The sequence below is a fragment of the Bos grunniens genome, chromosome 21 (genome assembly GCF_055505025.1).
Source record: "Bos grunniens cultivar Pamir isolate PY7600 chromosome 21, Bosgru_T2T1.0, whole genome shotgun sequence".
Classification (NCBI taxonomy): domain Eukaryota; kingdom Metazoa; phylum Chordata; class Mammalia; order Artiodactyla; family Bovidae; genus Bos; species Bos grunniens.
Genome location: NC_141185.1, coordinates 36,490,197 through 36,507,697, shown reverse-complemented (window position 1 = coordinate 36,507,697; position 17,501 = coordinate 36,490,197). Strand labels below are relative to the sequence as shown.

The 17,501-nt window shown below is 54.8% G+C and overlaps 2 protein-coding genes across 14 annotated transcripts in view; one reads left to right on the top strand and one right to left on the bottom strand.

Moving 5' to 3' along the window:
• EDC3 (enhancer of mRNA decapping 3) overlaps positions 1-4,889 on the top strand; it is a 56,815-nt gene extending 51,926 nt beyond the window's left edge. For all 5 annotated transcript variants that reach the window (XM_086363795.1, XM_086363794.1, XM_086363791.1 and 2 more), the window contains one exon: positions 2,485-4,889. In XM_086363795.1, coding sequence (XP_086219921.1) covers positions 2,485-2,819 — 335 coding nt within the window. In that variant the 3' untranslated portion in view covers positions 2,820-4,889. The remainder of the gene's footprint in view (positions 1-2,484) is intronic.
• A 447-nt stretch (positions 4,890-5,336) lies between these two features.
• The window catches only part of CLK3 (CDC like kinase 3), a 32,801-nt gene continuing 20,636 nt past the window's right edge, over positions 5,337-17,501 (bottom strand). For 3 of the 9 annotated variants that reach the window (XM_086363799.1, XM_086363797.1, XM_086363796.1), the window contains exons 2-13: positions 15,429-15,580; positions 14,556-14,772; positions 12,623-12,719; positions 12,280-12,346; positions 9,885-10,001; positions 9,105-9,271; positions 7,788-7,882; positions 7,562-7,691; positions 7,258-7,340; positions 6,654-6,733; positions 6,393-6,483; positions 5,337-5,748 (exon numbers count right to left, since the gene is read on the bottom strand). In XM_086363799.1, the coding sequence (XP_086219925.1) occupies positions 5,572-5,748; positions 6,393-6,483; positions 6,654-6,733; positions 7,258-7,340; positions 7,562-7,691; positions 7,788-7,882; positions 9,105-9,271; positions 9,885-10,001; positions 12,280-12,346; positions 12,623-12,719; positions 14,556-14,772; positions 15,429-15,580 (1,473 nt within the window). In that variant the 3' untranslated portion in view covers positions 5,337-5,571. Of the gene's footprint in view, positions 5,749-6,392; positions 6,484-6,653; positions 6,795-7,257; positions 7,341-7,561; positions 7,692-7,787; positions 7,883-9,104; positions 9,272-9,884; positions 10,002-12,279; positions 12,347-12,622; positions 12,720-14,555; positions 14,773-15,428; positions 15,604-17,501 lie in introns of all 9 variants that reach the window. The other 6 variants (XM_086363802.1, XM_086363801.1, XM_086363800.1 and 3 more) reach the window with 3 other exon arrangements.

Here is a 17,501-nt window from a genome sequence, read left to right as displayed (position 1 = left end):
AAAGAGCGCTTTGCTCATGAGTAGTAGTAGAGTCTGATCTGATCTGAGTATTAGAGTCTTAAGGAAATAAATACCTTTGGTGTCGACTTGCCTACTTCCCATCCCTTCACCTTCTTCCTCCTCCCACCACTCAGATGGAGAGGTGGGTATCCATTTATTCGTTTCACAGATAAGTACAGAATGGGTGCTGTTGCTGACACTGGGGATATGGCGATAGATTTTTATTTTTTCTTAATCCATGCTTTTGTGGAGCTTACATTCTGGTTAGGACAGATGACAAGTGACATTTCTCTCAGGTCAGATGGTAGTAAGTGTTATGGAGACAAATAAAACAGGGAAGGGAACTCGAGAATGTTGGAGGGTTGGGTGGAGGGAAGCAGTAGACTTAGACATTTCAGGGTCTGTCATACAGGGCCTGTGGGTCTTTATGTAAGGTTTGAACTTTGAGATGGAGAGTCACTTTAGGAATAAGTAGCAGAAAGATATAATCCAGCTCGGGTTCCAGACGATCATTACGTCTATTGTTTGAGCGCAGACTGTAGACGTACACAGAATTATTAAGGCTGTTGTAATAATTGGAACGAGAAGTGATGGTGGCTCAGACAGCATGAAAGTGATGAAAGGTGGTTAGTTTCTGAAGCAGTATTGAAGATAAGAGTTTATAGATTGGATGTAAAGGATAAGAGAAAGAGAAGGGTAAGGAATGACTCCAAGGTTCTTGACCTGAGTAACTGGAAGGATGGAGGTGCCATCACAGAGATGGGAAGAGCTGGGGGAGGTTTGGGGAAGAAGAGCAGAAGCCCATTGGATAGGCAGGTGGAAATGTTGATTGATGGAGATGAGTCTGGAGTTAAGTGAAGGGATCCAGTCTGGAGTTACAAGTGTGGGGAGGTGGTATTTAAAGCCGTAATGAGCCTGGATAAGGTATCTTTTAGGAAAAGAGAATAGATAGGTTGTTAGAGTGAGTTCTTTGGATAGAAGTTTAAGGGACCAGCTAAGAGACAGGGAAAGAGTGGTCACTGAAGGAGAAGGAAAGCCTGGAGAGTCTGGTACCTGAAAGACAAGTAAAGAAAAGAGGGTGTGAGCAGCTGTGTCAGCAAGCCTTTCTAGGTTGAGTTCAGATGAAGATTGAGACTTCATCTGAAGTCTTCAGCCACCATCACTTCTCGTTCCAATGATTACCACAGCCTTAATAATTCTGTGTACGTCTGCAGTCTGCACTCAAACAATAGACATAATGATCACCTGGAACCCGAGCTGCATTATATCTTTCTGCTACTTATTCCTAAAGACTCTCCATCTCACTCAGACTCAAAGACTTGACTGCTGGATCCAGCAGTGTGGAAGCCCCTAGTGATCTTGACAGGAGCAGTTTCAAGTGGTATGGTGAAACATGGTCTGATTGGAGTGGGTTGAAGTGAGAACAGGGGAGAAGTGGAGCAAGCAAATGCGGCGCAGAGAAAGGGCCTTTCCAGGGATCAGATGGCAAGATGGGGCCAGAACCTCAGTCTTAACTCGAAGGGAATATGCTATTCCCACTCTCAAAAGCCTCAGGGCTCACAGGGACACCCCCATCCTCACCTGTGGTGGCCTGTTCTGAGACTCTAATTGAGGTATGTCAGTACTTAAGGCTGAGACCTGGGGAGGGATTCTCATATGTGGGTTCCCCCTCTTAAGATCTGTAATATGATGTCCTTTTCCAGGCAGTTATTCTTCCTCAGCTGCCCACAAGGCTTCCTATTCCAGTTGCTCCAGGATGTTTACCCTTGAGTTTGGTCTGATTTCCGCTAGTCTCAGTTTAACCTCTTAGGCTGGTCAGGACTTACGTGCTTATTGAGCCATCTGTTCTTACACTGTGCCAGAGGCTTGGTGAGAGCAGAGAAGCCTTTTTACACACCTGGGAGAAGTGAGAGATTCCTTCCCCATTCTTAAGTTTGGGCTGCAAGAAGGACTCATTTCTATAATAGGGTACCAGCAAGGCCAGGCTGTGGGAGCAGGCCAGCCTGGTGTAGAGTGGGCACGCTCTTGCCTATTCACACTTCTTGGGCCAGACAGCAAATGGCAGTCAGCCCAATTCTCATGAGCCCTGGTCACATCCTCCCCCTCAAGGCTGACTTGGTAATAGAGCCCACCTTCCCAGAGCTTATAATTTACCAGGAAGTTAGATGTGCAGAGGAGGCAGGGGCATCATGTCCTGAGAAGCTCTGCTCACCCAGCAGCACGACAGTGCTTCAGCCTGGGAGCTCCACGAGGACAGTGGTCCATCGGGTTGACATACCCTTGGTCTCCAGCACCTAGCCCAACCAGGTCTTGGAACTCCCAGAGCCTGAGTCCCGGCCCAACCCTGAAAAGCCTGGCCTCTGCAGAGGCATTGGAGTGGTGTCTGAATAAGACACTCTTGGTTGGGGTCACCGAGGTTCTTGTCCCAGCCTGGACTGCTCTCTACTTTATAGGGGTTACAGATGGCACTCTTTCCACCTGCAGATCTGCCCACTAGCCCGGTGGACCTGGTGATCAACTGTCTGGATTGCCCCGAGAATGCCTTCCTGCGGGATCAGCCCTGGTACAAGGCAGCTGTGGCCTGGGCCAACCAGAACCGGGCACCAGTACTCAGCATAGACCCGCCTGTGCATGAAGGTGAACAGGGCATCGATGCCAAGTGGTCACTGGCTCTGGGCCTGCCTCTGCCTCTGGGGGAGCATGCGGGCCGTGTCTATTTGTGCGACATCGGCATTCCCCAGCAGGTCTTCCAGGAGGTGGGCATCAACTACCACTCGCCCTTCGGCTGCAAGTTTGTCATCCCACTGCACTCTGCCTAGAAGGGCTCTGGGTGGGCTGGACCTCGTAGTCCCCTGCTGCTCCTGACACTGAACTTGACAGCGAACGCCTTAAGGATGTGAAGCTTCATGGACCTGTTGTTAAATTTCTTCTCTTTTCATTTTGTTTCTTTGAAAGAACAGATCATATTTAAAACTGACCTGTCACGTGCCCTGAGCCAGGGAAGGCTTTCCCCTTGGGGGCACGGGGCGAGTGGCAGGCTTAAGTGCACAGTGGCTCCAGGCATCTCTACACTCGGCCCCCTGCATGGTCAGGTGCGGCTTTGTTTACAGACATAGGCAGCTCACAGACCGTATGTCAGGTTATAGCCACTGGGCCTGGGCCGACGCCTCACGGGGTGGGTCAGCCCTGTTTGGGGGTCTGTGCTGGCTCTGGTCCAGAGCTTGTGGCTTTGTCTCCCCGCTTCCTCCAGCCAAGCAGCCCTTCCTCTGATCATGTAGAACTGGCTGCACTGCCGCTGTCTGCTAGAGGGCAGACTTGCATTCTCGGTTCAGTTTGAGGGCTTTGAGGCCTTCCCTGAGCCCCATCGCAAGATGATGGGGGCTTTGACCCTTTCTCCTGAGCTGATCAAGTTTTATGCTAGGTTTTTTTTTTCCCCGAGGGTCCTTCCTCGTTTCCACTCCATCACTCTGAGAGGCAGGGAAGGGGGGCAGGGTGGCATCTGAATGGTGTTACTGTATTGGGATTTTTTTTTTTTAACTGTTTTTCTGTTGTCTTCAGCACAGGTAGTATAAGCTTATGTTACTATAGAACCACAGTGCCCATCTTGCCAGCAGTGCCCCCGAATCCCATACTCTCTAGCTGGGGACTGAGCCTTTGCCTAGTCTGGGGCCAGACCCCTCAGGGTGCAGCTTTAATGTTCAGTATTGGGGAGGCCCCTGGGGGAGCCTGGTGCTGAACCAGAAGAGGCTCCCTGGTGCTTCTGTCCTAAGCCACCATTCCCGCCTCCTCTTTGCCTGCACACACACCCCTGCTCTCCTGCCCCCTCTGCCCTTCCCCTGAAATGGTCCCTTGCAGCTGTAGGCGCATGTCCCTCCCACCCCCCAGCTTTTACAGTGTCTGGGCCTTGAACCCTTTGATGGTCCTCTCTAGATGTGTAGGCTCAGGGCCAGCACCCTGTCTCAAAGATGCCAAAATGAGGCTAGTTCTGGATGAGCTAGCTGGTAGGCCTCAGCCTTAGGAACACAGTGCTGCTCAGATCCTAAGGCACTGAGCCCCCAGATGTTCACAGGCTCTGGAAGTTCCCGAGAGGGGCCCTTGCAGAGGCTTGTGCTTTAAAGCCTTTTTTAGGGCTTCAGGCTTCCTTCTGCTCTGTGCCCACCCAGTATGGTTAAGGGGGTGAGTGGAGGGGCTTGATGGATGCAGGGTAGGCCCTGGTACCCTGGGTTTCAGGATACTTATCACTTTCCTTATAGGAGCATAGCTGGGGCAGATTAGGCAGGGCAGAGAGGGCTGGTCCCTCCTGTCCTCCCAGCCTCCCTCAGATGTTAAATTGTCTCCAGCAGTGGAGGGCACCCAGCGACTGTGAATCCTGTGCTGTGTATCCTTCCTGAACCTCTGCTCACTCTCAGGGCCGAGAAGCTCCTGAATGAGGCCCTCTCTCTAAAGGTGGGGCTGTAGTTTGAGGAGCAATGCTGGGTTACAGGCATTTTAGTAAGCAACCACTCAACAGGCTCTGGCTGCCTGTTAATGCGGTGAGGTCTCTTCATTGGGTCCAGTGAAAAACAAGCTAGAACCCTGGCCCAGAAGACTCTACTTGCTCCATTAAGTCACGGTGACCCTGTGGGTGATGGCCTTGTGTTGAGGGGCTAATGGGAGTTGGTGCCCAAGCCTCTATTTTCTCCCCAGGCGGCACTGGAGCCTCTTCCTGCCCTCAGCCTGGGCCTTCCCAGGTGGTAAAGATAGCATGATTCCTCCATCTTCACCTCTTTTCAGAGGCATCCTACCCACAGTGCCCAGTTCCCACGGGGCCCCAGTCAGGTGGCCAAAACTCATTCATGCAGCTCTTGGGGAACCAAAAACCAGCACTAAAATAAAGCTGACGACAGGAATCCTGTGTCCTGTGGTACATTGCTCTGTGGGCTGCAGTGCGCTGAGGCACTGCATCCCCAGCCTTGGGAACCTGCCTTGATCCTCACACTTGATCTCAACAAGCCAGTTACTGGGCATACACAGCCTGATGTCTCGGCCAGAGACAGGGCTGGAAGGAAAGGTAAACCCGGTGGGCCAGTCCTGGCACGTTCTCTGGGGCTGAGAGGCACAGGGGCCAGCAGGGAAGTGGGCGCAGGACAGGCCCAGGTGCCTTTCCGGACTGTTGAGCAGACCTACCGCTGCTCTTCTGGGCTCAGGGGGACACCCGAGCTTCTGGCTAGCCTTTCCGGGCCTGGCCCAGTTCACACGTAGCTCTCCACAAGCGGCACCGCTAAGAAAGACTTTATTAATAAAGTAGGGAGGGGAGAAGGCAAGGAGCCTGGAGATGGACACACTGGTACCAGGGGTTACAAACAGTAAGAAACACTTTATTATAACTTTACAACATATAAATAGCTTGGGTCAAATCTGTGCTTTCTGGCAGCTGGGCATCAGGTCTCCTCCCCTGCAGGCTCCTGCCTTCCTTCACATTGCACTGTTCACTGCGTGGCTCTGGCCCTGGGGCCGGTGGTAGAGGTTGGAGGAAAGGGGCCAGGCAGCCCAGTCCCGCTCTCCATCTCCGGTGCAGTGGCCGCACGCCTGTCATCTGCTTGGGTTGCGGCTGGTGTGGAAGGACCGCTCCTCAGGGGTCAGACCAGCAAAGAAGGGGTGCAGCAGGGCCTCCGCCAGTGTGATGCGCTGGGCAGGGTCAAACTCTAACATCCTCCTCATCAGGTCAAACAGCTGCACGTGCTCCAGAGTGTCTTGGAGCATATAACTCTGCTCAGGGACACAAAGTGCCTCAGTGTGATGGCGGGCCATGGGAAGCCACAGCCGGTCCCCTTGCCTCTGGGAAGCCTTGCTGCATGGCTGAGGAGGCAGGATGCCCCCCTGGAGGACTACTTCTGCCCTCCTGGACAAGGAACAGGTCTGCTTTTCGTGCCTGTAATCATGTCTGCTCTGAACTTTGTCAGGCTACCAGGTGGCTTGCTGGCTTGATGCCTCTGCCCCCATGTGCAAACTTCTGACAGGTGGGTACACAGCACCTCTGTGAAATTCACTTGTCCAAGCACCAAATGCAGTTGACAGAGGCTTCCTGGCCATGTCTAGGTCTTCCCCCACCCTCCCCTCAGTCCTGCCTAGTGAGAAAAGAGGGAGCGGGAAGTAGCAGGGTCTCAGATATCTGGCTCTTCGGATGCCCCCTGAGTACATCAGAGCCACCCTGTGGGGAAGGGGAAGAGCTAAGGGCCCCTCTAGGGCAGTTTGCAAGAAGCCTCACTGCCAGCACCCGGCAGCCTTGGGCACAGGCTCCCAAAGAGCTGGGGCGAGGAGGCCACTGTTAGCTGCCTGGCCTCTGCTGTGTATTTGCCCAAGGCCTGGGGTCTCCTTGGCATGAGTTGAGCTGGGGGAAGCCAGAAACTGACCTTCAGAGGTTTGCAGTTCTCCTTCACATACCGGCCGTCAGAACTGTTCTCATCCCAAACCAGGCCCCCTTTGTAGAAATATTTCTGCTTCCTGAAAACAAAAGACAGGAATGGTGGAGTCAAAATGGGAAAGACAGCAGCAGCGCGGAGAAGAGCAGCGAAGCAAGGCAGGGGACCCCGGCCTGACCCAGCAGGGAGGTCTGGGCAACAGCTCTACCAGGTCCCTTCGAGACAGGAAAGCCCTGAGGGAGCAATCCTTACCTTGTGCGGTGGATCATGTGTGATGGGATGGGCCCTAGGATCTTCTCCATCATCACCAAATGCTCTCGGTTCTCGTGGGTCTGTGGAAGGGTGAGGGACACAGCAAGTGGGAATCATGACAGCCTCCGCCCCTTAAGGTCCCTCGGAGAATAAGGGATAAGAAGGATGGTCAAGGTCTCTCCCTGCCCCAGGAGATGCAAACCCAGCAATGGGATAGCAGCCCCAGCCTTTGTGATGTGGGACCAGGGAGGAAGCCAGCCTGTTCCCTCGGTGACTTCCCGACCCTTCAAGTGTACTGCATGACGACACCTCGTTCTGGCTAGTTCCTCTCTCCCCCCAGAAAGTGCCCTGCCCTGGCCCATCTGTGCCCTCACTCACGCTGTGCCCCTTGCCTGGAACACTCCTCCCACCCCAATCCTCCATCCCTGATGACTGACAGCAAGAGTCCCTGAGTGTTCCAGCTACCCTGACTGACCTCTTCCTTCCCAAGCACCTACAACCCTCAGGAGTCTAATCTCACAACATGCTGATGGGTGGGTGGGGGTCCTTCCCACACTAGGCCTCTGCAGCTTAGGGTAGGGGGGTGAGGAGGGAGAGGCCTTACCTGGAAGAGTGTGAAGCCCCGGTAGTACTCAAAGAGAATGCAGCCGATGCTCCAGACATCGCACGGCTGTGCCCAGCCCAGCTCTGAAAGCCAAAATGGGGTGGGCTATGAGACTCGTCTCTGTGCTCCCAGCCTAGAGCTCACAGGGCAGCTACCACGCTGTAGAAGTCCCTTTCTTAAGACCAAGTCAACAACCACAGAGACTCAAGACACTGGCTCCAGGTGTGGACAGGCACCACACTCCCTGTTTTCATTACTGCCAACAACTGCCTGCTTTATCGGGCTCAGAGCTGCAGTCACTCACCAAGGATCACCTCAGGTGGACGATAGTGACGGGTGGCCACGATGGTCGTGTGATGCTCATGGTCAAAGGTAGCACTGCCAAAGTCAGCCACTCGGATGCTGGTGTTCTTCACTGACTTCTCCTCACAGCTCTGAAGGGCAGGGAAGGGGAGCCAGGTCAGAAGTCTGTACTGGTGGGTAACCAACTCCTGGAACAGGGCCTCGATCTTTACCCCACCAATAAATACCTTGTGCTCATTGTAGAGGGTTTCAAACTCAGAATTCACAAACAGGATGTTCTCTGGCTTCAAGTCTGTGTGGGTCAGTTGGTTCTCATGTAGAACTGGGGGAGCAGGAGAGGAGGGAAGCAGACACTGAAAACCTGGGCTTCCTCTCTGGCCCGCCTGCCAGCGCTAGGCCAGCTCCGTCCTCCAGAGCCAGCCTGCTAGAACCCTCAGCCCCTAAGCTCAGCAGTGGCACAGGGAGAAGACCACACTGCCTCTGCTATGGCTTCCCTCTCAAGAGTTCTCTGTATTTATGAACTCAGAGGGTTCTAATTCTTGAGGGGGCAGTAGAGATGCCTTCCATTTAGAAAACTTTCCACCTATCTACAGGGGACCAGGTCTCTCACCAAAGCTGCAGTATCAGTCTTGGAATGGTTCCCTCTCCCAAGCACCTGCTACATAATTTGCAAGGCCCAAGGCAAAATGAAAATATAGGTGTCCTTATTCAAAAGTTACTTAAAATCTAAAGATAGTAGTAGGAGAGCATTAAACCAAGCACAGGGCTCCCTATGAAACAATGAGGCCAGTGCTGCCTTTCTCCCCTCACCCCCATCCCTGAGCAGGGGGACGTCTGCCTTTTCCCTCCAACCCTGTCCCACCGATGGTTGTACCCTGCCACTCATCACTTCTCCCATCTGGCACTCAAGACCTCCCAACAGTGTAGCCCATCTCTCTTGACATGGGCCCTCTCTTCACCACAGTGAGCTGCTGCACATGCCAGGCTCTGGGCCAGCGCTGGGTGGCTCACCTGGCTTGGAACGCTCTCCCCAGTCCCGTCATCTATGCAGACCCTGCCAGTCTAGCTCTAGCCACCTCTGCACTGAGCCTTTCCAACCTGTTTCAACCACTACAAATCCTGCAGCACTGAGCACAGGCACTACTTTAGAGACTGGCAGACAGATGGGAAATGATGGTAAGACATGGTGTCTGTGCTAACAGGATCTGTGGGTGGGATCTACCAGGTCAGTCTGCGACCTCTTCACCCTATCCAGGAAGGTAGGCATGGGGATGGTAGGGGGCTAATACTAGAGCAGCTCTCTCCCTTCTCTTTCGGAGAGCCTGGGGTCAGAGGCCAGCTCCACAGGCCCCTGGAGAGGACTGCAGCCTCTCCGTCGTCACAGGTTCCTACTTGAAGGCCTTTCAGCCAAAGGGGCCCTAGTGTCTTGGGCCCAGCAGAACAGTCAGCAATGTGCTGGAGCACCTCATGGGAGGGCAGGGCTGCCAGGTGCCTTTGCTGCAGACTGGAGGCTCCCCCTGCTCCTCTTGAGGGTGGGAACTTACATCTAAGGGCGTGGCAGAGCTGGTAGGCCATGTGCCGGACATGTGGTAGAGGGTAAGGCTGGAAGTTATTCTCCTTTAGGAACTCAAAGGTGTTCTTGCCCAGGAGCTCAAAGGCGATGCACATGTGACCGTGGAAGTTGAACCAGTCAGACATCAAGACGCACAGGCTGGAGAAGGACGGATGGGGCTCAGGGCCTGTGCTGGGGGCTGGCTGCCCACCGGCTCCCTGAGGTGAAGACCGTCCCCACTCCCTCCCAGGCTGCTGGGTCACACACAGGATGCAGATTTACAAAGAGAAAGAAAACTATGGGCACAGTCCCTGCTCTCAGAGAAAGGTGGCGCAAGCAGGCCACTCCACAGGACAAGCACCCTCTGCCGAGCTTCCTGAGCCTGCAGGGCTCAGCACAGTGCTTGGCGGAGAGGAATGCTCCATGTCTGTGTGCTCCTTTGGATATGGCTGACTACGTGAGCACCTAAACAGTTTTGGGTTTATATCTTGTCTAATGCCCACCACAACCCAGCGAAGCCTCTAAATTTACAAATGCAGGGCGAGGAGGCCACCTCAGAACACAGAGCTGGTTGCAGCGGAGCCTAGACTGAAACCTAGATGTTCCTTCCAGCAAGACTCACTCGCCGGACTCCCCCGGCTCTGGCTGCCAGGAGAAGGCATGGTGCCAACCTGGCAAAAGGGCACTGCTCAGTCCCAGTGGGTCTGGGCCACTGGACTGGACAGACACTGACCCCTAGGAAGCTTCCCGCCCATTCCCTGCCAACACTCACAACTTGTTCTCTTTGTCCTTCTCCTTGATCTTCTTGAGAACGTTGATTTCTAGCCGGGCGGCCTCCCGGTACTTGCCTACATTGCGGATGATCTTCAGGGCAACCTGAGACTTCCCTCTGGACCGGGACAGAAGCAGCAGTCCTCATGAAAAGCTATGCAGCCCTTCCCCCACCCTCCACCCCAACCCAGCAGCTCCTGGCAAATGCTACGTAGGACTCCAGGAACAGGGCTGCCCTGAAGACAGCAGATTCCTGACGCCCAGCCTGCCCCACACAACCCCAGGCCTCTACTGTGCAGTACGGAGCTGCTGTTGACAACTGTGCCAGTCTTAGGTTTTTATGATCTCAGCTGCTGCCAGCTCCTGGGGGGAGTGGGCAGAGGAGCAGAGCCCCATTCTGCTGACCAGCACCAGCCCTAGAGCTTGCTCAGTTACCTGACCTGGAGGCCCGTCAGTCCTGACCCTGGCCAGGCCATCCCACTCAGAACCCTCTGCAGTACCTGCTGACTGTCCTGAGCACATCACCTACTCTACACAAACTGTTCCTCTTGGGCTTCCAGGAGGGAGTGAGAGCCTGGCAGGAGGCAAAGGTGCCAGCAGAGGTTCTTCCCCTCACTGAACCCCAGGACCGATCCCTCAGCGCACCTCTTGGCCCCACCTGCCTCAGTACCAGCCATGGCATTTGTCAGAGATCCCCGAGTGCCAGGAACCCTTATTCAGCGTCCAATGAGGATTTTAATAATTCCTGCTCCACACCTCCCACCTTACCCCCAGCACCACCCCTGTATGCCACGAGCAGGTGCCCAGCAAAGAATAACTGGGGAAGTTAGGCTGCCAGGCACAACACTCTCAGGAAGGGAGAGCCAGTGCTCAGATGCCCAGTGGGAAACTACAGTGATAAGCCCTGGCCCACAAGGGTGTGGCCTAAGGCCTCTGGGAAGCTGGCCTTGGTGCCAGAAAGGTTCACAGGCTGAAGGGCAGAGGCATCTTCTAGAACACGGTGCATTTTTCTCATCCTATTTTTCCAGATTTTCAGGGTAGGAAAGGACCTCAGAGGAAAAGACATAACTCCAGACTCCTGGAACAGCATCCCTCAATAGCATTCCGACCCTTGAGATGAGCTCATCACATCCACACAGCTACTGCCAGAGCTGGGCGGCCCTTCCTTTTGTGGAACTGAATTCCGCCTTCTCACAATAAGCCCATTGGCCAACTCCCTCTGGACTCCCTAAAGGTTCCCTGAACCCTGGGCCTGCCCTTTAGTGACTTCAAAGGCTCGCTTCCCATCTAGCTGCTCAGAGTGACAGCCCAGAGAGCCCCAGGTGGGATAGCTCTCAGATCTGCCACCTCTCACCACTGTACAGTCCACATGTCCCTATGCCCACTGGTCCCAGCCCTAACTTCTTGGGCCACAAGGGGTCTGAAGGGTGTTTAAAAGCGAACTGGGTGCCCAGGGAGGCTTCGTTGGAAATAATCACTACCTTAAATTGGGGTCACATGGTGGGCTGAATTGCTAGGTTTAACTATCCTTTCCAGGCACCCCTCAACATGGGAGCGCCAAGTAGAGCAGTACCCAGCTCCTCCATTCGAGAGCTGGGGGTACAGACAGACCCTGAGCATATTTCTTCATCCCTAAAATCACACAAGAGTCACGTACAGGCAACACGTGGCTCAAATGAGACAGCAAGGACACAAGCACTTTCTGGCCCAAGTGCCACACCAAAGAGGGGCCATTTAAGGCTCGAAGGCAGTGGGTTCACAGGCAGCAGCCTCCCAGCCTAAGGGAGAGGAGGCAAGGGTTCTGGTCTCAAGGAATGGCAAGGGACAAAAAAGTTTTTCACTGTTCAGCCTATAAAGGAGCAAGGAACCCCCAGCAGGATCCCAACACACACAGGTGTACCCCTGCTCTACCTGAGCACATTCGAAGGGGCCCAACCCCTAGCCACGCTGCAGATGGCAGCAGCCCACTTGGTAAGAAAGCCCAGGATCTTGCTCCTCTCAATGGGGGCCTGCATGGCCTCTCAGGCAGACCTCCAGAGGGTGGAGGCTCATGCTTGAGTTGGGCTCAGCAGTACGCTCAAACCCCTGCCAGGCCCCTAAAAAGAGCTCACAGGAAGCAGATCCAGACCACGGAGGGGCCAGGATTTTGCCCTGTTCTAATCTCCACCACAGTCCTGAGGAAGTGGGGAAACTGGAATAGCACCATTCAGTGACCACCAGTTCTTAGGCAGAGATGCCACATGCCCATGGATCCCAGGAATTTATCCCTATTTTAGGGGATCAGCAAAAACCCAACATGCACTGGAGTTTGGTGCTACTCTTAGAAGAGAAAAAGGTTAAGCTCTGCCACCACCTTCAAGAACCTCAGGCCAGCTCTTCCCAGGAAGAGAGCTCACCTGGCATGGTCCAAGCACTCCACCACCTTGCCAAAGGTGCCTTCACCCAGGTTCCCCACGATCTCATCTAGGAGAGAAAAGAAACAGGGCATGAGAGCCTGGAGGACAGAGGGCTGGCAGCTCCTGCAAGTTCACAGCATTCAAATTCTCAAAAACATAAAAGGTTTCTTTCTCACTGCTACACTCTTAAAAACAGAAGTTGCTAGAGTCTGTGTCATTCAGGCAATTACTGGTGGCCCCTCTAAGGCACCACGCGCAATAGAGGCCCCTCGGGCAGGAGAGGTCTCGTCTAACAAGGGGGATAGAAAGTAGAGAGGTAAAGTTTTACGAAAGGTGGCTGTACATCGCTCTTGGAGCCAATCGCCGATCCGGCACACCAGGTGGCCCTCCTTGTCATCTTCCACACTCCGGCTGCTGCGCTTACTGCTCTGTTGGCTTCTCTGCATGCACCGCCCCCCGAAACGCCATCCGACCAATCGCATGGTAGGCGGTTCCGATTGACAGATTGAGGTGTCAGTCAAAGGCAGAGGTGGAGACGGTGAGGAGCCGGTGGGTTGGTTGATTGGATTTTCCAGATCCCAGCATTTCATAAGGCACACAGCATATATAACGATAGGGATATTGCAAGGGACACGTCAAGACACAAACTGACTTCAAAACAGAAAAGTAAAAACAGCTACAGGTATGTAAAGAAAACTCGGACATTATCTAAAAGAAAGGCGCCGCAAATGCTCAGAAAGATGCCCAGCCTCTGCAGCTAAGGGGCTGGGCCACGTGGAGAGTCGCAGGCCTGACTCCCTCCTCCACTGAGTCTCCCCCTCCCGGCCCTCCCGTGTCGGCTTCAGCCAGGGTGAAGACGCAGTGAGAACGGTACAAGAAGACGGCGGGCCGAGCCTCAGTCAGATCATCCAGAATGGTCAGAGGCCACTCTGGTTCAGCTGCAGAATGCCCAGTCTGTCTGCCCACGCGGTCCTGCACATGCCCGACAGCTGCCACCTGCCCCTAGACGGCATCTGTGGCCAGACTCAGCATCACCAGCAGAACCAGCCTTCCATCGGCAGCCCTTGCACCACCAGCCTCGAGCAGAGAAGGAGCGCTGGATCCTCTGGGCCGGTCAACTCTCCAAGGCCTACCACCACAACGGCCCACACAGGCCCCAAGCCAGCTCCTGCCCTGGCCTTGGCACTGAGGCGATTCACAGGCCAGACCCAACCTGAGCCTCATGACAACAAAGGGCACCAAAAAGAGAAGAAGCAGAGCCACACGCCTGTGGCAGTGTGCAGAGAGGGCACCAGGCCATGCCGTGTGCCCGGTCAACCCTCAACCCACGGCCACTCAGAGAAGTCACGGGAAAGCTCGGCAGAAAGACACCTGGCCCCTCCACTGCAGCACCACTGCTCCCTGGGGCCTTGCGGCCCGGAGCCATGGAGGGAGGGCAGAGGGCTGGGAAGGGAAGACAAGACAGCATGTACCCTCCGAGACACACAACTGGCCTTCCTTCCCAGAGAGCTGAGCGCAGAGCAGGTTCCTGGTCTCAGCAGAGATCTGTACAACACTCCGCAAGAAGAATGCTTCCAGGCCCTGCTCTGGCCATGTGACCTTCAACTGGACACGGCCTGGAGCTGGGGGCCTTTCTGCCATTTCTTCGCATGCCCCACCCCACAGGCAGCTCATCCCCCTCGCCTTGACTGCCCCTCACATGAAGAGGCTAGACTGAAGAGGGCGTGCCTGAAGGTCAGAGGGCAGGTCCCAGTCCAAGTTCATTGACGGACGGACCCCGCCCCCCACCCATGGGCGCTCCAGCCTCCAGGCCTTCTGGTGAGGGGTGTAGAGAGAAGACTGCAGAGGTGGATACAGTCCACACCAGTCAGACCACTCAGCTGTGTGGTGGGGCAATCTCTGGGTGGGAAGGACCAGGTCAAACAGCTCTAGACCACATACCAGCAACCCTATTAAGGATTCTGAAGAAGTGTCCCTGGCCACTCACACACATGGCCTGTGCCTGGAGCAGTGTGGAGACAGGGAGGCCAGAGGCCAGCCAGCGCCGGAACCAGAACCCCTAAGTTTCCATTGCCAGTGGGCCAGAAGACAGAGGAGCTGGGCCCCTGCTCAGCCCTGCAACTGGACCAGACAACACATACACACACACACACACACACACACACCAAATGCGCGTGCATATGGCTGGCAGTACTCACCCAGACCAGCCACCTGAGAGAAGGCTAGAAAGAGACGAGGCCCTCAAGCCCCAGCCAGCACACTCGGCCACCACTCACCGAGGAGGCGCTGCTACAAGACCTGGTGCGGCGTTTGTGGCAGTGGTGGGCGTGCTTGCGGGTCCGGTATGGCTCCCTCTCCCGTGATCGCCGACGATGATGGCAACGTGAAGATCCGTAGTAGTCCTCCCCAAAGGATGGGCTCCGGTCTTCACACCGGTATGTGTCGCTGTCACGGTGCTCCCGGTATCTCCTCTGGTAGGGCAAGCGGTCATGGCTGCCAAGAGTCACTGGTCAGAATTTCCTCCCCCCAAGCAGGCTCCTGCTGCCAGGCAAGACTTGTGTGGTGGGGTCCTTGCCAAGGGCTCACAAGGGTCGTCTGTTGGAGCAGAGGCATCCGGACTACGGGAGGTGGGGAGGGGAGCACCGGTATGTGAACCCCAGTCTCCAGACCAGGGGTCCTGACGGCATCCTTCCGGGGCCGCAGGAGGCAGAGCACGGGAGGTGGGCATGGCAGAGGGCCTCTGAGCGCTCCCCTATCACAGAGCTCTCGGTGGCTTGCTAAGGCTGTAAGTTAGGCCTAGGGGCTGAGATAAGACCAGAGACCAACCTCTGGAAAGGGCTGAGATTATGTTCCTAACCCACACTGAGGAAGGCTGAGGTTAGCAGGGGAGATGCTGGCCTACAAAGCGGGGGAGCATGTTAGGAGAAGGAAGACTCAAGGACAGAGAAAGAAGGGGCAGGAGGCGGTGAACAGAGGCCAGGGGATGCAGCTGAGATCAGAGGAGGAGGCAGGAGAGGACAGGGTGGTGACCCAAGCGCAGCCAGGCAGAGGCGCAGCTGCCTGAAGAGGCCCAGGCGCCACAAGCCTCCAGACCATCTCCCCAGCCCAAGGCGGAAGGGGTCCTCCCTTCCCACCTAACTCCCTCTCACCTTCTAGACCGAGATCTCCGTGGCGGCGGCTCCCTTCGAGACGGGTATCGCAATCTCCCTTCGTGCTCCCGACTGTAAGACCTCCTCCTCTTCCATCGGTAGCTCAGGTACGGGTCTGGCTCAGGGGAGCGGTATCGCTTACAGTGATGCATCTAGGCCGCAGAAACAGAAAGCCCTGCTGAACATGCAGCCAGCCACTGGGCTGCCTCGGTGCTCCTGAAGAAGAGGCCCATTGTTCTGTTTGGGGGCAGCCCCTCCCAGGGGTTTATGAAGTGATGAAGAACTCTGAGGTCACACTGGTCAAACAGCAGACAATGGGTAACACCCTTCTCTGCTGGTGAACAAACAAACAGCTGCCTCCCCAGCACAGCTTTGGCCTGGTGGCCTGAGCACTCAGGGAACCAGGTGAGCCAGGACCGGTGTTGAGGCCGAATGCAGGAAGGGGCTGGTGAGCACCACCACGGAAGACCCCCAGGAAGAAAGGGAGCCTCTTGTGCTCAGCTCCCTCCTGCTCGTCTGTAGGGTCCTAGGAAGGGCCTGTTCTGTTGAGCCAGAGGTCAGAGTCAAAAGGCTGCTGGCAGGGAGCCAACACGCAGGAACAAGGGGAGAAAGACCTCGAGTTTGAGAAGCCAAGTTGCCTGGTTGAGGCCCTGAATTGTACCCCACTCAACGGAGTAAGGACCACAAATCAGTGTGAGGAACCACAGGCAGAAATGAGCAGACTAGCCCTCGGACAAAGAGGGGCCCCAAAACATTCCCGAGCACACTTGAGGGTCCAAGCAGACATGGGGGTCTATCCAGCCCTTGTTGGTCTAAATTCAGTCTCAGAATCAGTAAAGATGCCAGGCATCTTCAGAGCAACCAAGTTAGTTGCCTGAGGCCTATTTCGCACCCTTAGACCACCTGCCACTGGTGCCATGCCCAGGCAGTGCCTCACCCGCAACAGGACCATTATTGTTCCCTCTTCTAAATCCCCTGCTCCAGTACCCTCTTCTGTGCCCATCTCAGAAGGAGCCAGAAGGCTGTCTGTCTGGCAGGCTCTGTGTTCACAGAGGCAGGCCAAAAGGGCCCCACCTCACTATTCCTAGTTCAGTGGGAATTTACGTTCACCACGGGAAATTGCCAGGTTGGTTCAGCCATGTGCTATGTGAGGCCAGCTCCCTGTTCCACCCAAAACCTGACACTGCCTCCTTGGGAGGGCTCGGTCAGAGACTATAGCCAGCCTCCCTCCCAATCCTTCACTTGGCCATAGCCAACCAATGGTGGTCAGTCTTGGGCTTGCCTGATGAAGCACATTTTTGACAAATCCATTGAGGCTGCCCCATCTCTGGAGAAGAAAAGGATGAAACAGCTCTCCTTGAATGAGCAGGTCACCAAAGCATATCTGACAAAACACCTGGGAGCTTTCCTGGGACCCCAAGAAAGTCACTGCCCTCAGTCTCCTGGCTAGCGGCTGTCTTCTACCCTCTACCTGAAAGTCTAGGCCCCAGCAACCCTTGGGGATAAATATTTTGCAACAGCTCAAGAGCTCAGACTGCAGTTCTGTTTTGGTGATGAGCAGATTAATGTTTCACTGTTTCCCTGCCATTATGGCTGGGTCAGGTCCCCAAGTAATGGAATGAAGGCAGTATCTCACATCTCACTAAGTGACACGGAAGATGCTCCAGTGACCAGAACAAAGGCACTGCCCATCCGCACTGGGCAAAGCATCAGACCTGGAAGACTTGGTCTAGCTCACAACAGGCCAAAGACTCCCTCCTGGGACCTACAAGATTCATGTACAGACATGGTCCTGTTAATGGAAACAGCACAGCTTCAAAGTCAGAGAGAAGTCAATCTGGATCCTGGCACTGCCATTTCCAGCTTGTGCCTTTAGGCAAGTTATTAAACAACTCCAACCTTCAGCTTCCTCTTGCAACATGGGGATAGCTCTGTGAGGATTAAATTATGCCATCTTGTAAGTAACATGCCTAGTACATGCCTTAAGGTCAAATGCCTAGCACAGGTCTGGGTTCACAAGATGTACTGAAGGCAGCTTTTCACTAACAACGTTAAAAAGGTCCCAGGTAACAC